Below are 23978 nucleotides of genomic sequence, written 5' to 3'. Positions count from 1 at the left end.
CCCTTTGGTCATTTATCTCAATGTTTCCTATATGATATTATACAAGTATAGAATTTTGTTGCATGTTGTCAGCTGGTGTAACACAAGACCTGTCATTGTAAATATATGTGCATTTTGTGCGTATTTGGCGGTAAACTAAGTTACCATCTTGGCTTACCATCTGATAAGGTATCTTGCACCAAACAAAAGGCAATAGGCCACTCATTTTTGATATTTCGGTTCTCGAACCCACTGAAGGTAGTGATTTACCCCTGATCAAAATAAAATGGTTCCCACGGTTTTTATTTTTATTTCAATCGCCAATACGCTTGAATCTCTAAAAACAACAATAACACGAATAAAAAAAAAATTCAGATCAATATTCATGACTAACCATATTTGTCACTATTCACGTGCTCTCGTAGAAGTGTGGCATCAGATTTTACGACATTTAAACAAATTTCTGTTAACAGCTGCACTTTATTTCCTGCAGGGAAACTCCCATACGTAGTAGCTACTGGAAATCTCCACGAAGTTCACATGGTCATTCTACACGTTACTCCACGATGGATACAGTAATCGTAAATATAACTGTGAACAACGACAAAAGCTGTCACATTGTAAATCGTTAGCGAACCTTATATCACAAACAAAAAATGTAGATGTTAAAGACGTCAAAAGCATTACAGGGAAATGAGCACCAAACTTTGAGCAAGCAGATGTTTCATACATCGGCGCAGGAGAACTGGACTGTCCAGCGAGTGTATTCATAAAGGATTTCTTGATAAAATATTTGGTGATGGAGTTAAAAGAGGAGCCTATCGAGTCTGAGCAGCCGAAAAATACACCTATATCGGCAAAGGATGTGGTAAGGAAGGCACAACGGTCCTACACAAATCTTCCTCAGGAAAAGTAAGTAGAGCGGCAGCTACAATTATTGACACCTTAACGATCTTTTGGCCGTTGCAAAAGTAGAAAAGACGTTCAATACGTAAATTGTGCATGGATAATTACTCAAACTTCCACTGGAAAAAAATGAGTTGATTCCTGATTACTTAGCGTATCAGATCTCGTGACACCGTTCCACAATTATCGACACCTTTGTCCACAATTATCGACAACTTTGTCCACAATTATCGACATCCAGCTGATTATTTATAAGAAAAATAATCGGTATGTGGTATTAAGGTAACAAAACAGTTTTTATTTAAAATTTGTTTTACATAGACTTATATTTAGTACGAAATATCTTTTATATAAATATATCGATGTCAGTGCTTATGTAAATGAGGAAGTAATTCTAATGTTTGTAAACAAATGAACTGATAATGTTTAACCTGCGTCAGAAAATCTTTTTGTTCCATTTTCTAAGTATTTTCGTAGATCACATTTTGTTAATCATTCATTGTTGTTTGTATTAATTTCTAGTTTTGTAGTTTACCAATAAATGTCAAAAGGCACAGAAAATCCAGGTCAAAGGTCGCATGTCATTCCTCGAACCAAAATATAAAATGTCTACTGATATTGTAATATGTGGTAGATATTTACAACAAACCGGAAAAAAAAATTTCTGAATGGAATAGAAAAATCTGAATATTTAAGCATATAATTTTTTATATGCTGGAATTTAATTCTGGTTTAATTCTATTTATTGCAATCGGATTCCAAATACTCTATAAACATTCCATTATGTTATGAATCAGAAAAAAAATTATTAAAAATCACAGCACTTTTATTTTTTAAAAGTACTTCATCTACTTCAACAATGTTACGCAAAGATCGATCCATACAAGTTGTAAATGTCACTTAATTCCACAGGGTGTCGATAATGGTGGACACCGGTGAAAGTGATCACTATTATCGACGCCTCACGTGACTTCTCAAACGTGCGTTTAGATACAAAATGGTGACTGTCAAATGAAAGAATAAGAAACAAAGTCGGTTTTGACAAGGAGATCATGAAATCTCTGTGAATTTGATCAGTAAAAACATGTCCATGATCTTTCCACCATGCTTACCTGCGATGATAACGTCCGGGTTTTCTTCAAATTGCTGATCGTGCTAAAAAAAATTCCATCTCAGATAACGAGCTGTGTCATCAGACGGCAAGATCAAAGGGCGAGGGTGAGGGCGGGTCTTCCGGTTGATTAATTAACCAATAATAATTGTTGTAACTGTAACTCACCTTTGTAAAATTAGTTTTTTATTGGTAAATCTGAAAAGGTGTCGATAATTATGGACTGTCGATAATTGTAGCCGCCGATCTAGTGGTGTTGTGTCGTCTGTTACTCTGTAGATTTTAAATCTAGTCTGTACAATTATTTCAGTAATATTAAACAGGTCCTTTAATTATTAAACAGTTCCATTTTAAAATTACAGAACTAACATTTTAAGTTATCAAACTCAGTTTTAAAAAAGTAAAGCATGTTCAATAATCTACTTGAGCTGACGTGAATTTTATTTTTAATTTTTCCTCCGACATCTCATTTTACTTGCCTAAAAAATAAGAAAATGCACGAAGATAGCTATTTATTTTTATTTCGACCACTGACATTGTAGTTTTTCCCAAATATTTTCAAGAACCTATTTATGAAAAATAAATGGCCTTATAAGTGTGCACAATCACTCAGAAGCAGTAATTAATACAGGCACAAAATGGTGTTTACAATTGATCATAATTCCTGTTGGGGGCGGGATTTGTCATTTCAAATTTTACAGTGCAGGAGTGACACGTCACACTTCCATTAAAGCTGTAATTTAAACAGAATCACAGTGGAAAAGTCTTTTGTCTTTAAAAGTTTCTAACAGTATCAAGAAATGAAATCTCAGCTTACAGTATATATAAAAAGAAAAGGCTCAGAAAAGACACAATAAAATGCACTGAGTTTTGCAAAACCACCAAATACAAACATGACTTCCAGGAACGCTTACCTGTGACATCATTTTTTTTTTTTTTTTCACAAAGCTACACATTTTAAGGCTTTATACAACTGATTTGGTCCAGTTCGTTGAGTCTTCAGGTCGAGACTGATGTCCTTAAGCTGCATGGCTGCTCTGGGTAAAAACATCTTGGATCAGTCTGTCTTCATTATGCTAAGGTCACTTTTGATCACTAGCAAGAGAATGATAAACACATTTCCATTTATCACTTAAGTGAAAAAAAAAATCATATCGGCCACTGGATTAAACAAAACAGCAACCAACGTACATGCAGACATGTTTGACAGAGTTTAACTACTGTACTGCACGACTGTGTAATGGAGAAAATACAGACAAAATACAGACCGATCTCTGACTGCTTGCTGAGAGCTCATCTTTGCAGGCCTCAAGTTTATAGTAAGAAGCCATTACGATTACTAAAATCTGATAAAATATTCACACTGCTTGATAGCAATACAATGGATATGTGCCATTTTCCCACAGTATTCAGTGCATCTCTAATGGTTTTTAAGACGTTTTTGACTTTGTTATTCCCCCGATATTTGACACCCAGTTTCAGATTCCACAATCATTCAGAAGTTTTTTCGTCATCTGGAACCATTTTTTATGTTTTATTTTATTGTGACAGATGGACAAATTCAGATTTAAAAGCTATGGATCACAGGAGACATACTAACAGTAAACAAGAAGACATGGTCATCACTATCCCCTGCCACGAGTATTTTATGAAGACCTCTTAACACTTACACCCTTATAAGCCTATTGCTTTAATATTGACTTATGATGTCATAAGTGCAACAACACCTTTATAAAATGCTACCCAGATTTTTTGTGGCCACTGCCTCATGCATGCCCCTTTTCCACCAAAGCAGTTCCAGGGCTGGTTCGGGGCCAGTGCTTAGTTTGGAACCGGGTTTTCTGTTTCCACTGACAAAGAACTGGCTCTGGGGCCAGAAAAACCAGTTCCAGGCTAGCACCAGCTCTTTGCTGGGCCAGAGGAAAGAACTGCTTACGTCAGCGGGGGGGGCGGAGTTGTTAAGACCAACAACAATAGCAAGACCGCGAGAGGGCGCCATTTTTAAGCGACGAGATATCATGATGCAGTAAAGTAAGTAATGTCATCCATTATTATTGTTGTTGTTGTTGCTGCTTCTTCTTCTCCGTGTTGTTGTTGCTTCGATGTTCGCGCCAAGGTTTATGCAAACGCAGCGATGTAACTGACGTATACAGTGACATAATGACGTGGCTTCCCTTAGCACCACGAGCTATGGAAAAGCAAACTGGTTCTCAGCTGGCTCGCAAGTTGAACGAGTTGTGAACCAGCACCAGCACTGGCCCCGAACCAGCCCTGGAACTGATTTGGTGGAAAAGGGGTAACAGAGGCTGTAGCCACTATGTCACCGTGCTGTAAGAATGTAAGAATGAGTGTGACAATCGCGCACTGCACATGCGCATACAGGTGTTCCTATTAAAAAGGCCAGTGAGTGTATACAGTTCGGTTCACCATTCGAAATAAACGGACTAAAGAAATTGCTTTCAGAAATGTTTATGCTTATTACCGAGGGAAAGTCGTCTTCTTCTTCTTTTGGCTGCTCCCGATTAGGGGTCGCCACAGCGGATCTTTCGTCTCCATTGCTCCCTGTCTTCCGCATTCTTCTCTACCACACCTGCCACTTTCATGTCCTCTCTCACCACATCCATGTATCTCCTCTTTGGCCTTCCTCGTTTTCGTTTGCCTGGCAGCTCCATCCTCAACATTCTCCTTCCAACATGCTCTGCATCTCTTCTCAGGATGTGCCCGTACCATCTCAGGGTCATCTCTCTTAGCTTAATTCCCAAGCTCTCCACATGTGCTGTCCCTCTGATGTGCTCGTTCCTTATCCTGTCCAACCTTATCACTCCCATCGCAAACCAACTCCGCCACCTCCAACTTTGCCTTCTGTCTCTTCGTTAAGGGTACGGTCCCCAATCCATACATCACAGCTGGTCTCACTACTGTCTTATACATCTTACCTTTCACTTTTGTTGGGACTTTCCTATCACAAACGACTCCCGAAATCCTTCTCCAACTGCTCCGCCCTGCCTGCACTCTCTTTCTCACCTCACTATCGCAGCCGAGGGAAAGTGCGTTCCTATTTTAAAATATACTCCAGTTCGTGCCCCTTTCCTCGCCTTCTTCGACCAGTGGTCCCATGTGTGATGGAGATGTGACGCACTTCCGAGTTGTTACAGGAAGTTGTCAAAAAGAGTATTGAGACCACAGAGCTCTAGCGCCAGGCCTTTTCCGGGAAATAAGAGTTTCGGTCATGGTGACAGCGTGTGTATGTCAGCCTCGGTTCAGAGGTTTCTGTTTTGAAAACTGTAAGAGGTAACAGCAGAATAATATAAAGTACAGACACTTGGTATATTTTCCTTCTGTGATTTTTAAATTGTTCATTTTTGGATTACGCTTCATTTTTGTGGCTACTGACTCATAGAGTAAATATATACGCTATATTTACTGAATGGACATGATCTCAGAAAACAATTTTATTTATAAGCAGTAGCCACATGCTCTCATAGGGTACCTATTTTTTCAGTAATATGAGTACATAAAGTTTCATTGATGTAGCTTATGTAGTTTCTGAGAAAACCTGTCCAAATTGAAATGGACGGACAGACGGACGGAAGGATGGACGGACTCCATTCCTATATCCCCCTGTGCACTTTGTGGCAGTGAATAATAAAGGATCAGGTCATCTGTTTGCCTACACCAGAGGGGAACTGTCAGCATCTTGTAGGCCTTCAGAGAAGGTCCAAACATATCAGCATTTCAAATGTTATATTTAATTTCTTTCATTCTTTAATTTCTTTGAAAACTTCATTATAATTATTCTCGTCTCATTTTAATTTGGCCTTATTTTCGATCAAATTTGCTTCAAGGGTTACTGCCCTGAAAACAGTAAAATCATGTTATCCAGTGAGATTTTTTTGTTTGTTGTCTCTAGGCTGAGAAGAGTTTAGAGCTGGCTCACTCATTGGTTAGGACTTCATTGCCGGGACAGAAGGCAATGGCAGTGTATGTTTATGTAGGAAGTGACAGATGAATTAACCAATCAGATTTTGATTTGTAGTAGGAGGGACCAAAAATTGATCACCCTCTGTCTTCTCGAAGGCCAATGCGAGCTTAACCGTGAGTCAGACAGCAAGTAGCACAGGTGAACAACCGAGAAACTAAGACTTCTGTCTCCAGACTCTTCATCCACACACATGTAGCAATGTCATAATTTCACATGAATAACTTTTTTTTTTTTTGTGAACTTCCCAAATCCCTCTATTGTAAAATATGTTAATTTGTTGGGTTCTGTTAATGGTTCCACTATTGTATCTGATGGGGCGTTAATTAGTGTAACACACCTGCAGACATTATCGTGCTTGAGCTGTCTGGAAAGGGGTAAGCTGGCTTCGGGAATCCATCCATCCATCCATCCATCCATTATCTGTAGCCGCTTACCCTGTCCTACAGGGTAGCAGGCAAGCTGGAGCCTATCCCAGCTGACTATGGGTGAGAGGTGGGGTACACCCTGGACAAGTCGCCAGGTTATCGCAGGACTGACACATAGACACAAACAACCATTCACACTCACGGTCAATTTAGAGCCACCAATTAGCCTAACCTGCATGTCTTTGGACTGTGGGGGAAACCGGAGCACCCGGAGGAAACCCATGCAAACACGTGGAGAACATGCAAACTCCACACAGAAAGGCCCTCGTCGGCCGCTAGGCTCGAACCCAGGAACTTCTTGCTGTGAGGCGACAGCGCTAACCACTACACCACCGTGCCACCGCTTCAGGAATCCTGCACGGACAATATTCATTAATTAATACAGTATATTTGTATTTATTTTTCCCAAGATATGTTTATTTTTTGATGTAAGAATGTTTTGACACACATCCACTGTTTGTATCGGATCAAATATGTAAATTAGTGCCGTAAAATTCCGTGTGAAAAGTCAAGTGTTTATCTGAGTAGCCATTTGGCTGGGTGTTAACTGGTGTATTATGTTGTTGGGATGCCAGTATTCTTTCCTTTCTCTGTGTGCTGATACAAGATACAAAATGCCTTTGTCAACTTGTATCTTGTATCAACACACAGAGACAGGGGAAAGAATACTGGCATCCCTGCAACATAATATACCAGTTAGCACCCAGCCAAATGGCTACTCAGATAAACACTCAACTTTTCGAGTAGCCCTGTCATTCATTGTTTTCCAGAATAAATGCTGACGGATTGACTCTTCGCCTCCTCTGCATTATCTATTAGCCACACAGAAGCTTTTAGTTATTATTAGGAGTATCCGACTGGTTATAGCTAGTTATACACACCGGTTACCCGGTATTTTTCACTCATACTTAAGTATTTATTTCCCGATGTAATTTACTTCGTTACTTTTAAAATCAACATTGACAACTACACACAACGGACCGACCTGGCAGTCTGACGTTAATCCCTTGCAAAACCCTTTGTCCTGTTGCTTTTTTGGTGTGTCTGGCTAAAGTTTGCTAAGCTAAAGTCCCAGCTCTAATAGTAACAGTTCGCCACTGTCTACACTGAACAAAAAAGGTCAGTGATTTGAGCAGGCATTTTCATAGCCCTGAATAAAACTGAACACCAAGCTCGCACCTGAACTGAGGATCAAACCCCAGTCCGTGGCATTCTGCAACAGCCACATTACCACTGCAATATTCTGCAACTGCTAAATTTAATACCATAGCTACAGTTGCTGTCAATGCCAACATCCATAATGTACAGTGGTACTTGAAAGTTTGTAAACCCTTGAGAAGTTTCTATATTTCTGCATAAATATGACCTAAAACATCATCAGATTTTCACACAAGTCCTAAAAGTAGATAAAGAGAACCCAGTTAAACAAATGAGACAAAAATATTATACTTGGTCATTTATTTATTGAGGAAAATGATCCAATATTACATATCTGTGAGTGGCAAAAGTATGTGAACCTTTGCTTTCAGTATCTGGTGTGACCCCCTTGTGCAGCAATAACTGCAACTAAACGTTTCCGGTAACTGTTGATCAGTCCTGCACACCGGCTTGGAGGAATTTTAGCCCATTCCTCCGTACAGAACAGCTTCAACTCTGGGATGTTGGTGGGTTTCCTCATATGAACTGCTTGCTTCAGGTCCTTCCACAACATTTGGATTGGATTAAGGTCAGGACTTTGACTTGGCCATTCCAAAACATTAACTTTATTCTTCTTTAACCATTCTTTGGTAGAATGACTTGTGTGCTTAGGGTCGTTGTCTTGCTGCATGACCCACCTTCTCTTGAGATTCAGTTCATGGACAGATGTCCTGACATTTTCCTTTAGAATTCACTGGTATAATTCAGAATTCATTGTTCCATCAATGATGGCAAGCCGTCCTGGCCCAGATGCAGCAAAACGGGCCCAAACCATGATACTACCACCACCATGTTTCACAGATGGGATAAGGTTCTTATGCTGGAATGCAGTGTTTTCCTTTCTCCAAACATAACATTTTAAACCAAAAAGTTCTATTTTGGTCTCATCCGTCCACAAAACATTTTTCCAATAGCCTTTTGGCTTGTCCACGTGATTTTTAGCAAACTGCGGACGAGCAGCAATGTTCTTTTTGGAGAGCAGTGGCTTTCTCCTTGCAACCCTGCCATGCACACCATTGTTGTTCAGTGTTCTCCTAATGGTGGACTCATGAACATTAACATTAGCCAATGTGAGAGAGGCCTTTAGTTGCTTAGACGTTACCCTGGGGTCCTTTGTGACCTCACTGACTATTACACGCCTTGCTCTTGGAGTGATCTTTGTTGGTTGACCACTCCTGGGGAGGGTAACAATGGTCTTGAATTTCCTCCATTTGTACACAGTCTGTCTGACTGTGGATTGGTGGAGTCCAAACTCTTTAGAGATGGTTTTGTAACCTTTTCCAGCCTGATGAGCATCAGCAACGCTTTTTCTGAGGTCCTCAGAAATCTCCTTTGTTCGTACCATGATACACTTCCACAAACGTGTTGTGAAGATCAGACTTTTATAGATCCCTGTTCTTTAAATAAAACAGGATGCCCACTCACACCTAATTGTCATCCCAGTGATTGAAAACACCTGACTCTAATTTCACCTTCAAATCAACTGCTAATCCTAGAGGTTCACATAATGACCAAGTGTAATATTTTTGTCTCATTTGTTTAACTGGGTTCTCTTTACCTACTTTTAGGACTTGTGTGAAAATCTGATGATGTTTTAGGTCATATTTATGCAGAAATATAGAAAATTCTAAAGGGTTTACAAACTTTCAAGCACCACTGTAATTGGATTCTGAAATTACCTCCGCCAAGGAGGTTATGTTTTCGGTAGCGTTGGTTTGTTTGTTTGTTTTTTGGTTGGTTTGTCTGTAAGCAACATTACGGAAAAAGTAATGAACGGATTGCTCTGAAATTTTTTCCAGAGGTGTGACTGGGCACAAGTAACAATCCATTAAATTTTGGCGGTGATCCGGATCACCTTCTGGATCTCGGATTTTTTTAAAGGTCCCATGGCATGAAATTTTCACTTTCTGAGGTTTTTTAATGTTAAAATAAGTTCCTCTGACCTTCTTAAGTCACCCCAGTGGCTAGAAATGTCATAATGTGTAAACCAAACTATGCCCACCCTTTGTCAACATTTGAGAATGGCGTGTCAAAATGGCGCGTTGATAGGCTCTTCCCTTTACTACGTCAGCAAGGGAGATGATCCCCACGCCCCCCCTCTGGATTCCCACCCACTGTATGGATTGCCCGCCCAGCTCAAAAGTTGCCACCATAGATACGTCACTTCAATTTTGTAGTGAGGAGGCCATAGAAGACACAACATGGCACCACCTAAGCGAGCGAAACATGGAAATTGCGCTGTACATGGATGTGACAACACAGAAAGGAGTCTGTTTTTGCTGCCGACGGGAGAGCCCCTGAAGACGCAGTGGCTTAATTTTATTTACTCCAATAATACGCCGTCGAGTCTACCTAAGACGGTGTATGTTTGTCAGAAGTATTTTCCTGATGAATGTTTCCACAACTTGGGACAGTACAGGGCAGGTTTTGCACATCAACTGTCACTGAAGCCTGGGTCCGTACCAAGCATCCCTGCCGCATCAGCCACAAACACCGAACAAGTAAGTGTATAACTGTTAAGTCGTTTTGCCGTGTTTTAAAATCGGTGCGTTAGCCTAGCAATGGCTACATTAGCTGTGCAGCTAACCGCTTCCTGCAGTTAGCCAGGTACTCTGCGCTACAAAACCAAAAAGCATGCAGCATGCTCTGTTAAACTGAGTTTAGTCTGGAAATTGACTGTAACTTATGAGCTTATGTTTGACTATTGCTCCGCAATGCATGTCTTCTGTTGGATAAGCGCTATGTTGCTGTAGTTGCTGGTTCTATCCTCTTTGGTTATGGAGTGCGTGTTCAAGCCTAGGGTATTATACGTTCGTAAACTACCACTCTGAACACTCTCACTCATGCCCGCAGCTTGGTCAAGCCCCTACCCCTCCCCCCATGGCACGCCCCCACCCTCTACCCTTCCCCGCCTCCATGCTTCTCATTAGCAAAACGACGCACTGGGAAAAGGGCAGAAATGGGGCTTTCTCCCAGGAGGCTATATCTACGTGCCGAGGGTTCATTTCGAGAAAGGCTGCGGATATAACATCCGGAAACCTCCATGAGCCCGTTTAAAGCATCAACAAACCACCATGCCATGGGTCCTTTAAAGGATTCTTGGCGGAGGTCTGCGCTCTCCGAGTGCTTTTCTAGTTACTATATGAATTGATCATGGTTGCTCGACATAATTCAAAATACAAAACTTGTTTAAATCAAGTTTAGCATAAGCCATGAAATCATGTTTTGATGAGAAATGTAATATTTTTATGTAAACTATACATAATATTTTTTCTAAACGACCACATATCCATTTTTTTCAGGGTAAGTTGCCTGTTTTATTAAAACTCCGTCCTTTACTAGGAACATAGTGGAGGTTGTGCTTGGATAAAATGTGTGGCAGTCTGGGAAACCCAGATGGATGAATTTTGGCAAACAGAATTAATGCAACTTTTTGCCTTACTGTTTTGGTTAAGCTCCACAGGCCCCTCCATGACCGGCTGTGTCCACTGCTGAGAAGAGCAGCTGTAGGGGTCCGGTGCACCAGGGTTCTCCTCAGGCACGATGGCCACACTGGAGTGGGGCAGACGTGAGCTGTGCATGATGTGGGCATCGAGCATCTCCAGGAGCAGGTCATACAGAGGCACTACCTTCTTCATCTTCATGCAGTGCAGGTGGTCCATACCTTTATTACTGCAGCAAGAGCAAACAGCATCAGTATGATGGCAGGGCATCAGGTGGTATAGTGTCATATCACATCTCTGTTATAGTGAAAAGCATGTTACAGTTGTGCTTCATGTTTACTTTGACCTAGGAAAAATATTACTAAATTAAATACTTGCAGTTGTAATAAGAATCAGAAAGCAACCTAGCTGGATTTGATTGTTTTCAGAAAAGCATAGGGTTTATGAAGATATAAATACTGCACTGAAATATGAAATGACTTCAAACAGAATGAATTCCAATGCAATTAAAAAGATTTAATAATTAGATTAAATAGATCAATAATATACTGAAGACATGACTTAAAGGTTATATGGAAGAACAGAATAAAACAGATAATTTAAGGAAATTCATAAAACTCAAATGCCTGGGAGAATAACTTTAAATTAGATTTAAAATGTTTGTTGCCACTATTAGTTTTTCCATTATGTCATATCTGCATGCGTTTGCAGTTGGCACACGCAGCGGTGCGCCTTGAACTGCTACTCACATAAATGCATTCAGCACTGTTAGGACTAATTACCATGCACCTGTTCCGGATTAGAGTGCAATCACATTGCGTGCTTATAAGGACTCTCACCACACAAGCCTTGTAGCTTTGTACCACTTCTTTAGTTTTGACTTGTTTTTGTATCTGGGACTATGCCTTTGTGTTTGCCTTCGATATCCGGTCTGTGCTTTGCTTGACCACTGCCTGGTTATCTACTCTGCCTTTGATCACTGTTTTGGCTCTGTTTGCCAGCATGTTTTTAAATAAAACTCTTCCAGTGATGAGATCCGTCCATTGCCACTTTTACATGACAGAATACTTCACCATCACAATCGATGTAGCGGAAGAAAGCAAGCATGCTGAACAATGCCGCACCAGAATCTCCGTGCTGAAACCGAGGCCAGTAAGGTTCCTCCAGTGGCTTGGGTTGGACATACTGGCACCCTACAATGGAGTAGATAGTTTACTCAATGGATTTTTATTACAATGCAGGCTATGAAGACCTGGTGGAGCCCAAACCTGCTGAAAACTTATAAATAGGGTGCATGATCACTGGACCAGCACAGCAGTGAGCTGAATATCTCCTTACAGTTGAGCACCCATGCCTCCAAGATTCTGTGTCCTTTGGGAACATGCTCAAATTCTTGTTCCAGACTCGAGGGAAGGAGCATCCCCTGGAAATTTTTTTTGGGGGGGCTGGTGCACCTGAGACCAATGTGGTGGCAGATGGGGAGGCCTCCACTCCCAAGCTCGCTCCAGAGGCCAACAAGGTGGCCCTTGCTCCAGAGCTCGCACCAGAGGCTGACAGGGCAGCCTCCGCTCCAGGTTTCAGGGACGATGAGCTCTTCACTCTGCTGCCTGGCTTCAGGGAGGATGAGATCTTCACTCCACTGCCTGGCTTCAGGGAGGATGCCGTCACTCAAATGAAGCCTGTGCCTATCTCTGAGCCCATGCTGGAGCCTGAATCCCTGCCAGAGCCCATGCCCATGCTAACTCCAGGGTCCAGCCCCATGCTCAAGCCGAGGTCCATGCTGACACCAGGGTCCATGCCCATGCTCAAACCCAAGTCTGTGCCTGAGTCCTTGTCCAAGCCTGAACCCAAGCCTCCGTCTGTATCCATGCCCCAATACCAAGCACAACCTGAGCCCAAGACTCCATCTGAGCTCATGTTTCTGTACCACATCTTTCCCAAGCCAGAACGGAGCTCCAAGGAGACTTCATCCAGTCCCTGGGGCTGACCAAAGAGGTTTTTAGCTCCTGGAGGGAGCTCCTGGGGGTAGGGTGGGTGTTGGGGGTGGTGTTGTTTCAGTCACATCCATGCGCGTTTCCACTTGCCATGTGCAGCGGCGCACCTTGAACTGCTACGCACGTAAACATGCACAAGCACAGCACTATTAGGACTAATTACCATACACCTGTTCCAGATTAGAGTGCAATCACAGCACACACTTATAAGGACTCTCATAACACAGAATTTGTGAAGTATAAACACTGTACCTTGTGTTTCATGTTACCAAGTCTTGTATCTCTGTACCGCTTCTCTGGTTTTGATTCACTTTTGTATAATGGACTTTGCTTTTGTGTTTGCCTCTGATATCCTGTCTGTGCCTTGCTTGACCATTGCCAGTTTATCTACTTTGTTTTTGATCACTGTTTTGGATCTGTTTGCCAGCCTATTTTTAAATAAAACTCTTCCAGCGATTACATCCATCCATCGCCACCTTTACATGACAAATTCACATCATATTTTCTCTTAAATGTTTTGTATATTGAACTGCTGCTCATTGTGCTTCCAATAATAATAATAATAAGACGACACAGGGCTTCAACCACTACAGGAATACAGTATACCATATGTCCAATATGTCCTGCACTTGAATGAAAGCAAGTTGACATAAGAGCAAATAAAGGGAAAAAAAAATCAGCCATTTTAATTATCAAGTTCCTTAGTATTAAACATGATAAATTTTTCATGATTTCACATACAGTATGCATTACTCATACACCATTTAAAGTTTCATGGAGTGTGCTGACACTCTATACCTGACATGACGTATGTGTGAGAGCAGCATGAGCAGGTGGGCCAGACGTGTGGAGCGCTGCTGAAAGCTCAGGCCCAGCTTTGAGATGGCCCAGACCAGAGCATCCGTCACAGAGTCCAGCAACCGCATCAGTTTGGTCCTGCTCTGAGGTTCATCTTCTGCCTCAGCCGAACTCAGACACATGTCTGCAATAACACAGTCATATAGCACGTTACTCCACAACTCCACAAAAGCTATACTTAAAAAGTCTTTTCATGTAAGTCGTGAAACATATAAAGTGTTCTATTGATTCTGAGGAGTTTTACAACTGTAGATGGTGTAATTATTAGCAGATGTTGAGGCTTTTTGTTGGGTGAATTACAATTCACTAAGAGAAGGAAACAAATCAAAGATTTATAGGAAAGAAATACACAGTCCTGCTGACAGACTGAATACTAATGCCAGCACTGCTTAAAAGTGCATTTTAAATAAAATGGATATATGGCCTGAAATAGAGCATGACTCCCCAAAACAAGTATGTTGTTCCTTTTAGACCTTTACAGTGTAAGCAATACTCTTACTAACTCTTACCAACACCCCCGTCAGTTAAACATAGGGTAGAAAAGAGCAATAAACTTGACTGAAGCCCATTTATTATAGGGCCATGAAAGAGTGCCAGATTTAAGTGTGCAAGCTCAAACACACACCAAACAAGAAACACAACACAACACACACACACACACAACATTATTGAAAATTACAGACAGAAATGTGCGTTTAATGGTGCACTGCAGCTCTCACACACAAGCACACTTACTAGAGTTGAGGAGGATCATGGCCTTGAGACAGACATACTCCTCTCTCTGTAACTTCAGCTCTCTGAATCGGGACGTGGCAGCCAGCAACATGTCAAAGATTTCCACAAAGCCCTGCACACAGCTGCCCTCATCCCTGTGGAACAACATAGGAATTATAAGCCTTCCAAATAAACTTCCAAATAAGGATGCGATTCTGACTAATTTTGCTATCTGTGGAAGTTAATGAATGGAATGTTGGGTAACTTGACAGAAAAAGAAAAGCCTGTCTCATATAAATTGTATTAAAACGCTTCATTGAAGACACAAACATAGTAAACCTAACTGTGGTCTATAAGCCTAACTGTGAAACAGACTTACGCTTTCATTTCATTAAACAAAACTGAAGAGCAGCAGATGTGTGCAACATGTGTTCACATTGAACTGAATCATAGTTTTCAGTTAATCCTATTATTGACATCTGCTTTAGTCTGAATAGATCAAGTGATTATGCAGAATGTTTCAAGCTTAAGTAAATCATCATTATTAAGCTGGGCAGCATGGTGGTGTAGTGGTTAGCACTGTTGCCTCACAGCAAGAAGCTTTGAACCTCACAGGGCCTTTCTATGTAGAGTTTGCATGTTATCCGTGTGGGTTTCCTCCGGATGCTCCGGTTTCCTTCACCGTCCAAAGACATGTGGTTAGGTTAACTGGCTACTCTTAATTGCCCATAGATGTGAATGGTTGTTTGGGGAGGGACCTGCTCTATGGCCCTTGGCATCTGCCCTGGGTAGCTCTCCTGAGCCAGCTAAGAAATGTGCAGTAAAACAGCCAACTCTGAAATATGACGTTACATGACTTGTACCTTGACAATGTTGTGATCTTTGCCTCAAAATATTGCCAGATGGCATGATTCTTTTTGAAGACCATTTTCTCTCTATGCCATCATAAGCAATAAAATAAAACACAACCAAGCATGCCGCTATAGAAAAATAAACAATGAAGTGCTGTGTTGCTGTAACCATGACAAAGGTGATTATTTCCCTATAAGAGCATGTGACTTGTTCCTCTTATACTGCAACAGTTTGCCAATGATAAAAAATTTTTCACTAATTAATGAATGATAAGGTTTTTTATCATTCATTCATTCATTCATTCATATTATTATTATTATTATTATTATTATATGATGTGGAGCGCCCACCGTACAAATATCCAAATCCTGATTTCACTATGTAAATAAATGTATTTGAAATATTATAATACGATATATTATTATACAGGCGGCACGGTGGTGTAGTGGTTAGCGCTGTCACTTAACAGCAAGACGGTCCGGGTTCGAGCCCCGTGGCCGGCGAGGGCCTTTCTGTGTGGAGTTTGCATGTTCTCCCCGTGTCCGCGTGGGTTTCCTCCGGGTGCTCCGGTTTCCCCCACAGTCCAAAGACATGCAGGTTAGGTTAACTGGTGACTCTAAATTGACCGTAGGTGTGAATGTGAGTGTGAATGGTTGTCTGTGTCTATGTGTCAGCCCTGTGATGACCTGGCGACTTGTCCAGGATGTACCCCGCCTTTCGCCCGTAGTCAGCTGGGATAGGCTCCAGCTTGCCTGCGACCCTGTAGAACAGGATAAAGCGGCTAGAGATAATGAGATGAGATATTATTATACATACAGGACACTTTTTCGATGGAATAAAAGCATGTATTCTATTTCCTTCGAGCAGGTTTCATTCATTTGGTTTGATAGCATGCAATATTGTTAGCAAACCACTTATAATACGTGTATTACATCACTCTACCCAATGGAGAATGAGCGTTGAATATGGTTTACGATATTGCATGGTTGTCAAGACAGCATGACGTCACACATTGGAGACGTAAAACTTCCGCACTAGCAAGCGACTGTGACAGTTTGCAAACCATGGGCGTAGCGGACGCGGGGGCCGTATTTGTGCCCTCTGTACCCCGCACTTTTTACAGTCATTACAACCACTCAATTCATTTCTAACATGTGGAAACACGTTTTTCCGAGCCGCCTCTAAACGCATCATGAGCAGGTGGAGCTAAGGCGGCAAACAAACATCACTGTCGTGTGTGATCAGAGACACTTTAGAAAATATTGTATGAGTGTCTTTGGTGTGGGGGCGGCACGGTGGTGTAGTGGTTAGCGCTGTCGCCTCACAGTAAGGAGGTCTGGGTTCGAGCCCCGTGGCCGGCGAGGGCCTTTCTGTGCGGAGTTTGCATGTTCTCCCCGTGTCCGCGTGGGTTTCCTCCGGGTGCTCCGGTTTCCCCCACAGTCCAAAGACATGCAGGTTAGGTTAACTGGTGACTCTAAATTGACCGTAGGTGTGAATGTGAGTGTGAATGGTTGTCTGTGTCTATGTGTCAGCCCTGTGATGACCTGGCGACTTGTCCAGGGTGTACCCCGCCTTTCGCCCGTAGTCAGCTGGGATAGGCTCCAGCTTGCCTGCGACCCTGTAGAACAGGATAAAGCGGCTAGAGATAATGAGATGAGATGAGATCTTTGGTGTGATTCAGATCTGGGCAGTGCTTCTGTTCAGCAAACCAGCCAAGAGGCTAAAGACTTTAGACAGTTTTTTTCAAACCTACCGTGTAAGTTGAGTAATGCTGTTGAATGTAGATAATGTTTAGCTAAAAGATGACAAATAGATGCAAATTTAGTTAGTTAAGCCATCTAGCTAACTTAGAGGCAGTAGTAACTAGTTACATTTACTCCGTTACATTTACTTGAGTAACTTTTTGGATAAATTGTACTCTTAAGAGTTGTTTTGTTGCAAAATACGTTTTACTTTTACTTGAGTAATATTATTCTAAAGTAACAATACTCTTACTTGAGTAACGTTACTATTTTGGCTAGTCTAAGATTACTCACTTCTGGGTAGAAAATAAGAATATAAATGTATTTATGTTCCTTTGACTGTTATTTTTGTAAAGATTTAATTTATTTTTGTGGTAGTTAAAGTTTAAAGTACATGAATTTGCTGATTATTATTACTGTATTCCTAATTCTATTTCAAAATGTTGCTTTCCACATATTTTTTTAATCTTTATTGCCACAATAGAAAGAGCAGGGTGAGAGAGGAGACAGTGGACCAGAGGCCAACAGGGATGATTATGCAGGGTCACAGGTGAGAAGAGAATATAACTAGCTATGTCACTACTACTATTCTTAATTCTATTTATAAATTTTACTTTATAGATTTATAGATTTTGACTTTAGATTTTGATAGTATATCATTTTAAAGAACTAAAGTCGGTTCCCTGGTGCTGTGCTGTTTGTGGTTATGTGGTTCTTTAGCTGCTAAGGAGAGGTGCAATTGAATGTGAGAGGATGATAAATCACTCAATAGACCTCTGAACAATTTGTCCCCCTCACTTCTAAAATGATGGCTACGCCCCTGTTGTAAACAAACATGGCCACCAGGTTTGCTTCGTTAAATACGGAAGATTTTGAGAGAATTTTGAAAGAGAAAGATGCGTTGAACACCCGAAAGGAACGTGCGTGTGTGTGTATAAAAATAATAATTTTGGCTGGCTTTTTTTCGTGTTATATCAGATATATTCCATTCAGCTAGCATGATAGTGAACTTGTCTTAGACTCAAATATCTGATATACCACTCAACGTCAGCCAATATGATATAAATATTATAGCTGTAATATTGACCAGCTTGAAAACTGCACAACAGCTGATTTACTGACTGTAGCCACACTCATTACCCAACTGTTTTCCTGTTTGTAGCCACACCACGGTGTACGAGAGAGAGACAGCACCCTGATGAAAGCTCACAGTATCAGTCAAAAGTTTGGGGACACCTCCTCATGCATCAATTTTTCTGTATTTTTACTATTTTCTACATTGTAGAAAAATACCGAAGACATCAAAACTATGAAATAACATATGGGACATATATGGAATTATGTGGGAAACAAAAAGTGTGAAAAAATCTCATCTCATTATCTCTAGCCGCTTTATCCTTCTACAGGGTCGCAGGCAAGCTGGAGCCTATCCCAGCTGACTACGGGCGAAAGGCAGGGTACACCCTGGACAAGTCGCCAGGTCATCACAGGGCCGACACAGACACAGACAACCATTCACACTCACATTCACACCTACGGTCAATTTAGAGTCACCAGTTAACCTAACCTGCATGTCTTTGGACTGTGGGGGAAACCGGAGCACCCGGAGGAAACTCACGCGGACACGGGGAGAACATGCAAACTCCGCACAGAAAGGCCCTTGTCGGCCACGGGGCTCAAACCCGGACCTTCTTGCCGTGAGGCAACAGCACTAACCACTACACCACCGTGCCGCCTCGTGAAAAAATATGTTTCATATTTTAGATTCTTCAGAGTAGCCAGCATTTACCTTGATGACGTTTTGCATGCTATTGGCATTATCTTAACCAGCTTCATGAGGTAGTCACCTAACGCTTTTCAATTAACAGGTGCCTCGTCAAAAGTTAATTAGTGCAATTTCTTGCCTTCTTAATGTGTTTTGTCTTATGCCTTGGCTCCTCGTTTCTATTTTGACTGAGAAATAAAGATTTTACCCTGCAATAATGAAACATGACTCACAGGTCATTCTGTTCACATTCACGGAAATCAATAGTGCAGAACTCAATTTTAGATCCAGTTTAGCTTATTCATTGCTAACTTAGTGAGCTGACTAAAGAACAAGTGTTTTGGTTTCTACCTGAATCCAAGCAAAAGCTGATATCCTGAGATGTACTATTACATAATAATAATAATAATAATAATAATAATAATAATAGTTAAATTTACATAGTGCCTTTTACAAACCCAAGATTCCTTTGCATAGAGAAAGAGAAAGGAAAAACCTGCCTTTGCTGTACCTTCAACTGTCACTATTTATATAGCCACATGGGTTGAGCATACACACGATCCCACAGTGTGTGTGTGTGTTTCACGCATTGCCTGTGACCTGCTTTTGCTAGGACCTTCAACCGCGTCCCTATCTGACAACCAGATAAACATTGATTTTTATCCAGGAGCATGACTGAACAAGGAGTTTGGATGGTTCTATCCATAAACTGTTACACTATCTGACAGCTACAGAAAAAGCAAGACTGGCTCATATACCATGTCAGAGCTTTGATCAGATGGATATAATAATAAATGCTGGTACATGAATAACTGTACCTGCTAAGGATAAGATCTGGGGAGAAGATGAGCTTTCCAGGATGATTAACAGATCTCCACATCAGCCCCAACATTAGGACCTCCAACCAGCAACACTCCAACAGGTGCACCTGGTCAAAGAGGCTGAGCTCTACAAAACCTGCAGACAACAATACATTTATCTTCATATTTATGCAAAAACAGCACCTGTATAAAACCAGAGACAGCACACAAACATTAAAGGTGCATTAGGTAAGATTTTTTTTTTTTTGACCAGGTCTCTAACAGTTACAGGTACAGTTGTGGTCAGAAGTTTACATACACGGACATGAGTGTCATTATGGACATGAAAAAGTCATGGCAGTATTGGGCTTTCAGTGATTTCTTTGAACTGCTCTTTTTCTGTGGCAGAATAATCATCCAAAATTGTACATTTCATACACAAAATGGTGCACAAGTTTTAATTTACGTTGGGTTTTCTGAATTCAATACAGGGTCAAAAATGTACATCAAGTCAAGTCAAAGTCCCTTCCGTGCCAGGATCTGGTCTTCTCCGGCAATCTTCTGTCCCAGTACTACCCAACTCTTTAAGGCGCATGGGTGCAGTGCCAATCTCCATTTCAGTAGCCCTCAGCCTCTCACCTATTATATAGCTAGGGTTACAGTGGGGGGCTAGTCCTCTGGTAACGACGAGAGTTTGACTCCCCCACTCACATCTGTACTGCAGCATACCTTGCCAGATGGGAGTAGGTATCATTTTTATGATGGTCTTTGGTATCACCCGACCACAAGTAGAACTCGCAATCTCCTGGTCGAGAGGTGGACATGCTAATTTGTCTTTGATTGGAATTCTGTAGCTTTCAGTCCACTAAACAAAAATAACTGCGTGTCAGGGAAAATTGTTTTTATGACCTAAACTTGAAAAATCTGAAAGGTAGTCTACCTTTAAGACTCATCTTAAATCTCATCTGCTCTCTTTGTGTTATAATTCTGTGTCTGTCGAGCTCTGTTGTCATGTAGTGTTTGATTTGAGTTTATTTAGTAGCTTGTTTAATGATTATTATTAAAATAAATTAAAACTTGTGCACCAAATTCTTGTTTTTTTTTCCTATTAAAAATGACATTGAACAGTCATTCTATCCCCCCCAGGATCGACGGTGGCCTGTAGAGTGCCCATAAAATGACTGACAGGAAGTGCATCCAAATACAAACAAATAAGCATTCTGGACCGCAACTCAGTTTTCCAAATGAATTTTTCTAGACATTTAATACACTTTTGGTAAGATCACTATTTAATCAATTATTTATTTGTTTATTTTACCATCCCCTCCTAGAACTGCCACCTTATTGTGGTGGAGGGGTTTGTGTGCTTGAATGATCCTAGGAGCTATGTTGTCGGGGGCATTAGGGTCTCCCAAGGCAGACAGGTCCTAGGTGACAGGCCAGACCAAGAGCAGTTCACCAAAACCCTTATGGATAATAAAAGATCAAGGACCGTGACGTCGCCCGGTATGGCGCAGCCAGGGCCCCACCCTGGAGCCAGGCCCAGGGTTGGGGCTCGTATGCAAGTGCTTGGTGGCCGGGCCTTTGCCCATGGGGCCCGGCCGGGCTCAGCCCGAAGCGGTGACATGAGCCCGACCTCCTGTGGGTTCACCACCCACAGAGGTAGCCGTGGGGGGCCGGTGCAGTGTGGATTGGGCGGCAGTCGAAGGCAGGGGCCTCGACGACCTGATCCCTGAACACAGCGGCTAGCTGTTGGGACATGGAATGTCACTTCGCTGGGGGGGAAAGAGCCTGAGCTTGTGCGGGAGGTTGAGAGGTATCAGCTAGAGATAGTCAGGCTCACCTCCACGCACAGCTTGGGCTCCGGAACCCAGCTCCTTAAGAGGGGCTGGACTCTCCACTTCTCTGGAGTCACCCATGGTGAGTGGCAGCGGGCTGGTGTGGGCTTGCTTATAGCTCCCCAGCTCAGCCGCCATGTGTTGGAGTTTACCCCAGTGAACGAGAGGGTTGCCTCTCTGCACCTTCGGATCGGGGAGATGGTTCTTGCTGTCGTTTGTGCCTATGGGCCGAATAGTAGTATAGAGTATCCGGCCTTCTTGGAGTCCCTAGGAGAGGTACTGAGAGGTGCTCAGACTGGGGACTCCATTGTTCTACTGGGGGACTTCAACGCTCATGTGGGTGACAACAGTGACACCTGGAGGGGCATGATTGGGAGGAACGGCCTTCCTGATTTTACCCCGAGTGGTGTTTTGTTATTGGACTTCTGTGCTAGTCACGGTTTGTCCATAACAAACACCATATTCGAGCATAGGGGTGTCCATAAGTGCACGTGGCACCAGGACACCTTAGGTTGGAGGTTGATGATCAACTTTGTTGTCGTTTCATCTGATCTCTGGCCCTATGTCTTGGACACTCGGGTGAAGAGAGGGGCTGAGCTGTCAACTGATCACCACCTGGTGGTGAGCTGGATCTGCTGGTGGAGGAGGAAGCTGGACAGACCTGGCAGGCCCAAACGTATGGTGAGGGTCTGCTGGGAACATCTGGCCGAGCACTCTGTCGGGGAGGTCTTTAACTCCCACCTCCGGGATAGCTTCTCCCAGCTTCCGAGGGAGGCAGGGGACATTGAGTCTGAGTGGACCATGTTCTCTACCTCCATTGTAGACGTGGCTGTTCAGAGCTGTGGCTGCAAGGTCTCTGGTTCCTGTCATGGCGGCAATCCCCGAACCCGGTGGTGGACACCGGAAGTAAGGGATGCCGTCAAGCTGAAAAAGGAGTCCTATCGGGCCATGTTGGCCTCCGGGACTCCTGAGGCAGCTGATGGGTATTGGCAGGCCAGGCGTGCCGCAGCTCGGGCAATTGTGGAGGCAAAAACTCGGAACTGGGAGGAGTTCAGTGAGACCATGGAGGAGGACTATCGGTCGGCTTTGAAGAAATTCTGGCAAACCGTTCAGCGCCTCAGGAGGGGGAAGCAGTACTCTGCCAACACTGTTTACAGTGCGGGTGGGGAGCTGTTGACCTCGACTGGGGACATTGTCGGGCGGTGGAAGGAATACTTCGAGGATCTCCTCAATCCCACCGTCACGTCTTCCATTGAGGAAGCGGAGGCTGATAACTCAGAGGTGGACTCATCCATTACCCAAGCTGAAGTCACCGAGGTGGTCTGCAAGCTCCTTGGTGGCAAGGCACCGGGGGTGGATGAGATCCGCCCTGAGTATCTCAAGTCTCTGCATGTTGTGGGGCTGTCTTGGCTGACATGCCTCTGCAACATCGCATGGTGATCGTGGACAGTGCCTCTGGAGTGGCAGACTGGGGTGGTCCCTCTTTTTAAGAAAGGGGACTGGAGAGTGTGCTCCAATCACACTTCTCAGCCTCCCCAGGAAGGTTTACTCCAGGGTACTGGAGAGGAGAATTCGGCCAATAGTTGAACCTCAGCTCCAGGAGGAACAATGCAGTTTTCGTCCTAGTCGTGGAACACTGGACCAGCTCTATACCCTTCATAGGGTGCTCGAGGGTTCATGGGAGTTTGCCCAACCAGTCCACATGTGCTTTGTGGATCTGGAGAAGGCATTTGACCATGATATTCTGTGGGGGGTGCTTCGGGGCTCTTTGCTAAGGGCTGTCTGGTCCCTGTACAAACGGAGCAGGAGTCTGGTTCGCATTGCCGGCAGTAAGTCAGACCTGTTCCCAGTGCATGTTGGACTCCGGCAGGGCTGCCCTTTGTCACCGGTTCTGTTCATAATTTTTATGGACAGAATTTCTAGGCGCAGGCAGGGGCCGGAAGGAAACCTGTTTGGGAACCACAGGATTTCATCTCTGCTTTTTGCGGATGATGTTGTCCTGTTGGCTTCTCCAAACCAGGACCTTCAGCATGCACTGGGGCGGTTTGCAGTTGAGTGTGAAGCGGCTGGGATGAGAATCAGCACCTCCAAGTCCGAGGCCATGGTTCTCGACTGGAAAAGGGTGGCTTGCCCTCTCCAGGTTGGTGGAGAAGTCCTGCCTCAAGTGGAGGAGTTTAAGTATCTCGGGATCTTGTTCACAAGTGAGGGAAGAATAGAGTGTGAAATTGACAGGCAGATCAGTGCAGCCTCCAGTGATGCGGTCGCTTTACTGGTCCGTCGTGGTGAAGGAGCTGAGCCAAAAGGCGAAGCTCTCGATTTACTGGTCGAGCTACATTCCGACTCTCACCTATGGTCATGAGCTTTGGGTAATG

General features: G+C 42.9%; 1 protein-coding gene across 1 annotated transcript in view; it reads right to left on the bottom strand.

Annotated features, from left to right (window-relative positions):
* Window positions 1-2983: 2983 nt before the first annotated feature.
* esr2a (estrogen receptor 2a) overlaps window positions 2984-23978 on the bottom strand; it is a 36860-nt gene continuing 15865 nt past the window's right edge. Inside the window, exons 5-9 of the mRNA XM_060917712.1 lie at window positions 19787-19925; window positions 14631-14764; window positions 13836-14019; window positions 11043-11272; window positions 2984-3091 (exon numbers count right to left, since the gene is read on the bottom strand). Of these exons, the coding sequence (XP_060773695.1) occupies window positions 3054-3091; window positions 11043-11272; window positions 13836-14019; window positions 14631-14764; window positions 19787-19925 (725 nt within the window). The 3' untranslated portion in view covers window positions 2984-3053. The remainder of the gene's footprint in view (window positions 3092-11042; window positions 11273-13835; window positions 14020-14630; window positions 14765-19786; window positions 19926-23978) is intronic.

Source organism: Neoarius graeffei, chromosome 3 (genome assembly GCF_027579695.1).
Source record: "Neoarius graeffei isolate fNeoGra1 chromosome 3, fNeoGra1.pri, whole genome shotgun sequence".
NCBI classification, from domain to species: Eukaryota; Metazoa; Chordata; class Actinopteri; order Siluriformes; family Ariidae; genus Neoarius; species Neoarius graeffei.
Note: the sequence above shows the minus strand (reverse complement) of the source record. Positions and strands in the feature narration are given on the sequence as shown.